The sequence below is a fragment of the Myotis nattereri genome, assembly GCF_964212035.1.
Source record: "Myotis nattereri genome assembly, chromosome: 12".
Classification (NCBI taxonomy): domain Eukaryota; kingdom Metazoa; phylum Chordata; class Mammalia; order Chiroptera; family Vespertilionidae; genus Myotis; species Myotis nattereri.
The window spans coordinates 54076633-54086183 of NC_138087.1; the positions used below are offsets into that span (position 1 = coordinate 54076633).

At 51.8% G+C, this 9551-nt stretch overlaps 1 protein-coding gene across 3 annotated transcripts; it reads left to right on the forward strand.

The window, feature by feature from the left end:
- Positions 1-2244: 2244 nt before the first annotated feature.
- Positions 2245-9286, forward strand: CA9 (carbonic anhydrase 9). 3 transcript variants are annotated; one of them, XM_081104278.1, is made up of 11 exons: positions 2245-3888; positions 4706-4735; positions 4964-5134; positions 5274-5416; positions 5501-5593; positions 6600-6666; positions 7760-7917; positions 8107-8251; positions 8377-8403; positions 8853-8934; positions 9068-9286. In XM_081104278.1, exons 1-11 carry the CDS (start codon positions 3558-3560, stop codon positions 9132-9134), a joined length of 1314 nt encoding a protein of 437 aa, XP_080960404.1. In that variant the 5' UTR covers positions 2245-3557; the 3' UTR covers positions 9135-9286. The 3 variants fall into 3 exon arrangements, with proteins under 3 accessions (XP_080960404.1, XP_080960405.1, XP_080960403.1); XM_081104279.1 differs by having other exon boundaries at positions 7760-7896; XM_081104277.1 differs by having other exon boundaries at positions 3543-3888; positions 5274-5593.
- Positions 9287-9551: the final 265 nt, after the last annotated feature.

Below are 9551 nucleotides of genomic sequence, written 5' to 3' on the forward strand. Positions count from 1 at the left end.
AAAATTCTGTTGTTCTGAGCCACCCAGTTGCTGGTAGTTTGTCACAGAAGTCCTATGAAATAACACAGATGATGAGGTCGGCCAGAACTACAGGTCAGCCTCAAGGCCCCAGAAAGGCTTTGATCTGTCTTTGCTTCTAATCCATGGCTGGGGAGTGGGAGGCTTTTTCTCCTCCCCACCAGCGAATAGCTCCCTCCTTGCGAACAGACCCTAATGATCAAAGACTTGGCCTTAACTAAGGTTGTGCACCAGGTGCCCCAGTCGATCAGTCCTGAGTACACTCTGTCCCAACCTGGGGAGGCTCAGGGAACAAGACTCTGGGAGCTCAAACCTGTTTTGGAGTTTGGCAGACTCCCAGCTGGGAAGGTACAATCCCAGGTCACAGTCCACATTCCCCACCCAGACCAAAGACACAGTCACACACAGAGACAGAGAACTCAAGAGAGAGGCAGCACCATGCAGAATGGCATTTGGAAAGTCAGGGAGCTATAACAAAGAGAGATCTGCACCTGGACACAGCTCTGGACTCTGAACTACTGAGAGAAAGCAGCAGAGAGGGCAGGGAGATGTGTGGACACACAGAATGGCACAGAGAAATATGCAAGGAGATCCTGACAGAGACCTAAAAAGGAAAAAGATGGAAACATTCAGACTATTTGGAAAGAGGAAAAATGAAATAAAGCTGGGATTAGTGTTGAAGAAAGATGTCCAGATGTAAGGACCCCAGACTCCAGGTAGCATGGTGTTTCTGTCGCCTGTGCTTCCCAGAACCTCTCCACCTCAACTAGATTCCTTGTTTCCACACTCCATCTTGTCTAGGTCCATTCAATATAGATATTCCCATGGACCTTCCATGTATCAGGGGCCAACCAGGGTGCTGACAACACAGCTGACCAAGTCAATGAGGTGACCATCCAATGTGCACACTGGGTCAAATTGCCATCGATGGAGGGCTCTTAATTTGGCTCCAGAAATGGCAATCTAGATGGTTAGACTAATTACTTTCTACAATGACTGCTTCAAGAACAGCTGTTGTTCAGCCATGTAAGCTTTTGGTATACAGTATAGCAGTCACTCTGACAAGGCATAAAGTGGGGTGCCATAAAAATGTGGTATCATAAAAAGCATGGGGTCCTGGGGACGAGGAGAACCTAAGGCCTTAGACTTAAGACCATAGAACTTAGCTCCTTTAGCTAAGCTCCTCTGACCCCCAAAATGCCTTTCAAAATTAAAAAAAAAAAATGTGGCATCATGTTCCTGGAACAGTTGCAGTTCAACATGCACAGGTCATTGACAACGAACTCCTTTCCCTGAGGGCAAGGAAGTCAGCTTAGTCAATTTGGTTTTCTCAAGTCCAGGCAAGGTGATCTGCCGAGAGAAAAATGCTCAATAATGACTATTGAATAAAAGAATGACTCGATCAATCAAATACTGAACCCTGCCTTTATGGAGCTAAGGTATTAGAACAGATAAAGCATCATAAATCATCTTAATATGAATAAGATGGTGGGCAAGGTTATTAGTGAGGGCAGGTTAAGCACTGTGGTGGCTGAGGCACCAGAAATCTCTTCCTTTAGTGCAGAGTTAATCAAGAAAGACTTCCTGGAAGAAGTGGCCTTTGAGCTGAGCCTTGAATAATAGAAGGGATTTAGACAGGGGAGATAGTAAAACTATTTAACATGGTAGTGGGTGTACAAACATCTGAGTGGAAGCTGGCTCAGGCATTCTAGTGGGATTCTGGAGCCCTGCTGTGATAAGAGGTCATGAGGGGGTTGGGAGAGTCCCCAGGAAGGAGCTGGGGTAGCAGGAGCACTCTGGAGTGAGGGGCTAGTTACCAACAGAATTAGAAATATTTCAATATATGCAATTACCTTTTACAATCACACAGATGCACAATACCTACTGAATGTTAATTTCAGATATCAACCTCCTGTGATGGCTTTACTCTGATTTGCTTTGTTGAAGCCATAGGGGCCTCGCTACAATGTGAGCTACAGAACAGTAGAGGCTGTTTCCGGTCCAATGCTGTATCCCTAGGGCCTAGAACAGTACCTGGAGGATTGGAGGAGGGTCAATAAATGTTTGTTAAATGAGTAGGCAGAGACTGGGAACCTCAAGCCCATAATGGGGTCCTCTCATTTGTCTCCTAGCACCCACTCTTCCCCTCCAATCCATGCTCCACACCAGTCCTCAACATCACCTAATATGGGAATTGCATTCTGTCATTCTCCCAAAATATTTGATGCCTCCCCTTTGCCCAGAATACCATCCTCCCCATCGTTATTACCGAATTGAACTTCTACTTCTTCACAGCCCTGACCGAATCTTCCTACTTCTGCATTACCTTCTGAGGCAGAACCAACTCTCTCCCCTAAATCTTATGGCAGTGTTTGCTCTCACTCCCTGGACATGAGCTCCTCAGGAAAGCAGCTGTGTCTTAGTCATACTTCTAGCCCGGTGCCTGACATATGTTATATGCTAAATCAATATTTGTTACCTATAAGAGTGAATGGCTGCCCTGGCCAGTGTGGCTCAGTTGTTTGAGCGTCTCCCGGTGCACTTGAAGGTTGCCGGTTTGATTCCCAGTCAGGGCACATGCCTGGGTTGCGGGCTTGATTCCCAATAGGAGGCATACAGGAGATAGCCGATCAATGATTCTCTCTCATGGATGGTTCTATCTCCCTTCCTCTCTCTCTAAAAAATCAATGACATATTTTTTAAAAATCAATTAAAAATTTGTTTAAAAGCGTGAATGGCAGGCATTCCCAGTAGTGAGAACTATATGAAGGAAGGCGGTCATTTTGGGGGAAAATGAATGGTTTAATTTGGCTGGAATATGAGGGACAGTAGGAAGAGATGAGATGGGAAGGTATCTTGGGTAAGATTTTGCAGGGATGTGGAAGTCAACTAGAGAGAGAAGATGGGCAGATGGAAGATACTTTGGTAGACCGTAGGAAGTCAATGAAAGTTTTTGAGCAGAGGTGTAGTATGATGAAAAACAAATTTACTTTACACCCATCAGAGCCCCTCTCATACATATACTCAGTTTTCCATTCATACTCAAATTAACCCCACACCTACCCATCCACCCCCCTCCCAGAGCTCCTGTGGCAGCTTGCCCTACCCCTTCACCAGCTCCCTGGCTGGGCAGGGGATGCACACATGGTCTGCTCCCCTCTCGCTGTCTTTCCCCTTCCCTGCTTGGGGCTGGGAGGCAGGCCAGGGTTAGCTGAGGCTGGCTGGCAGGCAGCCTGGTGGTGCCAGGGAAAGCCTGCGCAGTGCCAGGTGGTGCCTTAAGTTCCAGGCTTACACCATGACCCCGATAACCTTGTGCCTACGCACACACCTGCCCTCACTCCACCCCAATCCGGGCTATGGTATGGAGGAGGGGGCACAGGGCCAGGCAGAACGGAGGGACTTTGGCTCCATCTCTACAAAAGGGAACTCTGTGAGTCAGCCTGCTCCCCTCCAGGCTTGCTCCTCCCCCACCCAGCTCCTGTTTCCAATGCACGTACACCCCGTACACACCGTGTCTGGGACACCGTACAGTCAGCCACATGGCTCCCCTGTGGCCCAGTCCCTGGCTCCCTCTGCAGATCTCAGCTCCTGCTCCAGGCCCCACTGTGCAACTGCTGCTGCTACTGCTGCTCTTGGTACCTACCCATCCCCAGCGCCTATCCCGCCTATCCCGGATGCAGGGGACTCCCTCCATGGGAGGAGATTCCTCTGGGGAAGATGATCCACTGGGCGAGGAGGACCTGCCCAGTGAAGAGGATCTGCCTGGAGAGGAGGACTCGCCTGGAGTGAAGACTGAAGCAGAAGAGGACTCTCCGAAGATAGAGGATCTACCCACTGCGGCTCCCAGGGACACTCACAGGAACAACAAAGGTAAGCGGTCGTCAGCCCTCCAAATCTAGGCTCCAGGAGGTGTGTGCTTCCTTTCACCAAACTCCCGCCCAGGCAGGGATTGTTCAGGGGAGAGGAGCCTGTTCGCCGACAGTGGCCTTTCCCAACCCCAGGGTTCCGGTGACACCAGACCCTTTCCCCTTTCAGAGCTAAAAGAGGATGGTGGGGAGACAGGAATGAGGCACAGATGGAAAGAGATCGTGGGAAGAGGTGGGAACGAAAGGGGAAGGCTGGAGAGGAGAAAGATACTAGAAGCATGGAAAGAGAGAAAACGTAGGTAGGGAGGAGTAGGCGTATGAGGGGAGCGAAGAGGAAAGAGGGGGGGCTCGGGGGAAGCGCGGGGGGGCTCGGGGGAAGCGCAGGAGGGCTTGTGGAGGTCACCTCATCCTCAGTTTGCAGGTGAGGAAACAGACCTGGGAAGAAGGAAGTAGCCAGTAGGGGCCCTGGCACCTTGACTCCCAAGCCAGGAACTCTGGGAAAAGAGTTGGAGACCAGAAAGGAAAGGGGGATGAGTGGGGAGGAGGGACAGGTAAGGGAGAAAGGAACGATGCTCTACTGATTTGGGCCTGGGACTGAGGCCTTCCCGCCCCCCCCTCCCCCCCCTCCCCTTTTTACGAACACAGTAGCTGCAAACTGGAGGGCCCTTAGGATCTCAGCTTTAGGCACTTCTGTTCCCTGCGATGCCCTGTAAGGCGTCTGGGTTTGCGAAGCCCGGCTAGTGGGGGGGCCCACCTCGTTCTGGCCAGCGGGGCGGGTCTGGGCTCAAAGATCGCACTCCTAACCCTTCTCGTTCATGCAGGGGATGACCACAGTCATTGGCGCTATGGAGGTGAGACAACCGCCCCGCCCGCACAGACCCAATCTGGGCACCCACGCCTCCCGATCTGACCCCCAACCGTAACTCTAGTCCTGGGCGACCCACCCACCGCATCCACATCTGCCCGATTTCTATTTCCCGCCCCAGTGTCTTCAGACTCCACCTCCTCACTTTTCCTATCCCACTTCCCTAAAAGTTCCTGATCTTATCACTAGACTCCTGTTCATACTCCCACCACAGGCGACCCGCCCTGGCCCCAGGTGTCCCCAACCTGCGCCGGCCGCTTCCAGTCCCCGGTGGACATCCGCCCGGAGCTCACGGCTTTTTGCCCCGCCCTGGGGCCCCTGGAACTCGTAGGCTTTGAGCTCCCGTCTCTCCCAGAACTGCGCCTCCGAAACAATGGCCACACCGGTGAGGCGGGCCGGGGCGGAGCCTTAGGGAAGGGGCGGAGCTCCCTGGTTCTCGGGGTACAGTCCCCGCTATGCTTGGGGACTAGCTGGCTCTCGGGGGCGCGGAGCCCACTCACCGGCTCACCGGCTCTCCCTCGCAGTGCAGCTCACTCTGCCTCCCGGGCTGCAGATGGCCCTGGGTCCCGGGCGGGAGTACCGGGCCCTGCAGTTGCATCTGCACTGGGGGTCTGCGGGCCGCCCCGGCTCGGAGCACACGGTTGGCGGCCACCGTTTTCCTGCCGAGGTGAGCGTGCAGCTGTCTGCAGCGGGGCCAAGGGGGGCGCCGGCGAGGGGATCTTGCCCATTCCTACCCACCTGTCCTCTCCAGATACACGTGGTTCACCTCAGCACTGCATTTGCCAAAGTTGAGGAGGCCTTGGGGCGCCCAGGAGGCCTGGCCGTGCTGGCCGCCTTTCTGCAGGTAGGAGCCCTAGACGTCCCCCACACCCGTCCTCCCCATGCCCCCAGGCTCAGTATATTTGCCCCGAGAGACCCATCCCAGCACACTCACCCTGGCACCTGCTTATCCTCATTCACTCATTAGTTCATTCATTCAACGCCACTGTGAGGGAGGCACTGGGCCTAACAAAGGATTCGGAAACCGTGGGTCCTTGTCTCTGAGTCCACAGACAGTGACGGGGCCCACAGGTAGACATACACCAAGGACAGTAAAAGAGGTGGTCAGGGAAGGCTTCTTGGAGGAGGTGAAACGTGAAGACTTCACTAGTGGGAAAGAAAAGATGTTCATGCAGAGCAAATGGTATGTGCAAAGACTCAGAATATGGCCGACTCAGGGAATGACAGATGCAATAAAGGGGACATCAAGAGGAGTGATTTCTTTAATGCCCCTGTAACAATAATACTCCCCTTGTGAAATGCCATCAAGTCTAGAGGAACATTTAGTGACCTCTTTTCTTTGGACCTGTAACGATTAAGACTACATACGCAGTGATTAGAGGAAGCCGGTAAAATGAAGAGACGTTGAGACACGTGCTAGGCTCGTTCACACCCTAACTGACTCCCTAATGCCAGCCTCAAAGTGCAAAGTTCAGAGAAGCGCCTCAGAAACAACGTGTCCCTGCTCCAAGTCAGTCACATGAATTATTAAGGTGAATGCAGAGGCAGCATGAGTACACAGGCCATTCTGGTTTTCAGGAGTGGGGCCCAGGTCACGAAGGCCTTATGTCTTTGTGACCCACCCTCCTCCACCTCCTCCTCCAATTTGCTATTGCAAACTAGCCTGCAGCGCTTGTCGGCTTAGTTTGCAGAGTAAGTCAACTCTGAGTAATAATACAGAAGCTTTAGTGTTTCCCCCGGCATTCTCAGAGCTGAGAAATGAGGGAGGACTCTGGGAGCCCCACCTCACCTTCAGGCCTCTAGCCATGGCCCAGATGCATGTATTACCTTCCTGCACTGTCGTCTCCTAGGAAGGCCCAGGAGAAAACAGCGCCTATGAGCAGCTGCTGTCTCATTTGGAAGAAGTCGCCGAGGAAGGTACGGAGATGGGGTCTCTCCCGCAGGCAGAGGGTTGATGTGTGAGCTGGACGACGATGATCTTGATAATAACTATGAAGTTGGACAGAGGCAAACACGCAAAAGCAAACTTCCGCCCACAGGTCTTATGGTTTAAAACCAAACACCGAATAAAAAACCAAAATAAGGCAAAAACCAAATAAGACCAAAAACAAAAATGTGTTTGGAACTTCTGGAGTTGAGTCTGGGAAGCTCAAATTTTTCTGAGAACTATCTATTCTTCATAAGCCTCACATATTTTTATATTTATTTATTTATTTATTATTTTTTATTGAAAGGCTGCATGGCTTGGAAGTTCATTTGTAGCCAAGAGTCCTCAGATCCCCACGGGGAGCCAGAGATGGTGTGGAGCTATGGAAGTCAAAGAGGAAGGGAGAGAGAGAGATAGAAACATCAAGGATGAGAGAGAATCATTGATCGGCTGCCTCCTGCATGCCCCACATTGGGGGTCGAGCCTAAAACCCGTGCATGTGCCCTGACCAGGAATCGAACCTTGACCTCCTCCTGGTTCATAGGTCAATGCTCAACCTCTTAGCCATGCCGGCCGGGCAAGCATCACATATTTTAAATATGTAAATACTTTTGTTGGAAATCTTTTTCTTCTCAGTCATTCTGGGTCATTTTAAATCTCACCCAGCTGGATGTTAAGTTTTGCTAAAATACAAGGAGCTGTGCTTTTCCAGTTTTTTTTTTTGTGTGTGTTTTTTTATGGTTATTTATATTTATTTACAAGTTATTCAGCTCATTTTCCTTTTTGTATTTTCTCTGAGCTTCCCTGTGTGGTCCAGCATGTACCATAGTATGCAAAGTGAGAATGCAGACTCAGAGGGAGCAACTAAGGTGCAATTCTCTCCCTCTGCGCGGCTCCAGAGCCCTTCGCTTCCCCTGAGTTGTCTTGTGCTGAGTTTGGGGAAGGGATGCACTTAGTGAAGAAGGGGTCTCAGGGGACTGAGTCAACGTGGCTTCCGGGATATGAAACTGTACCCCTATCCCTATACCCAGAGCTTGGGGGGGGGGCATCTAGGTGAGATTCCAGCACAGGTCCTCTCCACAGACTCAGAGACTTGGGTGCCAGGCCTGGACGTATCTGCACTGCTGCCCTCGGATCTCAGCCGCTACTTCCGATATGAGGGGTCTCTGACCACCCCTCCCTGTGCCCAAGGGGTCATCTGGACTGTTTTCAACCAGACAGTGAGACTGAGTGCTAAGCAGGTGGGGCTGGAACGTGTTGGGCTGTGGGGATGTGGGGGAAGGGGTGTAGAAAGAGGAGGCATAATGAAAGGGCGGTGTGGGAGAGAGAAGGGGCATGGAGGGTGGAGACCTGAGGTACTGTCTGTGAATAGGCCTCTGATCCGCTTCCTTGTCTTGGGCCCTCCTTCCACTGCCTAATGACCTCCATAGCTCCACACCCTCTCTGGTTCCCTGTGGGGACCTGAGGGCTCTCGCCTGCAGCTGAACTTCCGAGCCACGCAGCCTCTGAATGGCCGAACGATCGAGGCCTCCTTCCCGACTGGAGTGGAGCGGACTGTTGAGGCTGTTCAGCCAGGTGCGGCTTCGTCTGTGCCCCGTGTCACTGTCGCCCAGCCCAGGTCTCTCATCCTCCCCCGTGCCCTCATTTGTCTGTCACTGGAGGTCACAGGCCCGGCTCTAATGTCTCCCTTTTCTCTTCAGTCCACCTGAACTCCTGCCTCGCTCCTGGTGAGTCTGCCCCTCTCCTCTGGCTCCTGATGCTGGGGACGACCCTTGGCACAGTTTAGTCCCAGGGACTAGTCAGGACCACGTCTACTGCCCTTCCTTTTCTGCAGAACAGACCTCCAAACCCAGCAGGATAGAGTGTCAGGTCATGGTGGGGGGTCCTTTATTGTCCCCCACGGCAAGAGTTGTTCAGAATGAAGCTCCAAAAATCTAGCACGTCTTTTTCCCAAATGACCTCTTTGACTTCATTTTTAGGGAGGAAAAAAGGTGCTTATTTTCCCCCCCTTCTTGCGTATCCATCTCCATCCCTTTGCTGGTCTCTTCTAGATTCTGATATGCTGGGGGCAGCTGGAGAACTTAGGGCTGGGTTGAGGGTACAGGCATAGGGAAGTAGGCCCTGAGGGGACCCTACTGGCTCTCACACCCTGAGGCAGTCTCTCCTGTCCCTACAGGTGACATCCTGGCCCTGGTTTTTGGCATTCTCTTTGCTGTGACCAGCCTTGCCTTCCTTGTGCAAATGAGAAGGCAGCAAAAGTATGTATTGTACTGACCCTGTCCCTCAGGCACAACCCCCACTTCCTGTGTGGAGTCCAGAACAGCTTCATGCAAATTGCACAAATGAGCTGGTCCTGGGCCAGTTTTCTGAATTGGCTTCCCTGTCGTGTAGACATCCACGTGGGACCAAAGGGGCCGTTAGCTACCATCCAGCCGAGGTCACCGAGAGTGTGGCCTAGGGGCCTGGGGCGTGGAGAATGTGCAGAGAAGCCAGCCAGAGGGATCCGAGCGGAGCTGGAGGCTTTGGTCTGTCCTGCCTGTCACACCACTTCCTTTTTAGTCACCAAAGATTTTTTTAAAATAAATGTTTCTAATAAAATATGTGGAAGGTAGCTTTGTTCCCCAAATCAGGATAGTGTATCCATTTCCTACTGCTGCTATAACAAAGTATCACCATCTCAATGGCAATGTGAATTTATTCACTTAGACTTCTGGAGGTGAGAAGTCCAAAATGAATCTTAAGGGCTAAAGTCCAGGTGTTGGCAGGCCTGGACATTGATCAGAGTGTTTCCCTGTCCTTTTCAGCTTCTGGAAGCCACACATTCCTTGGCTTGTGGCCCCTGCATCACATTGCGCCATTGTCACATCTCCCGCAT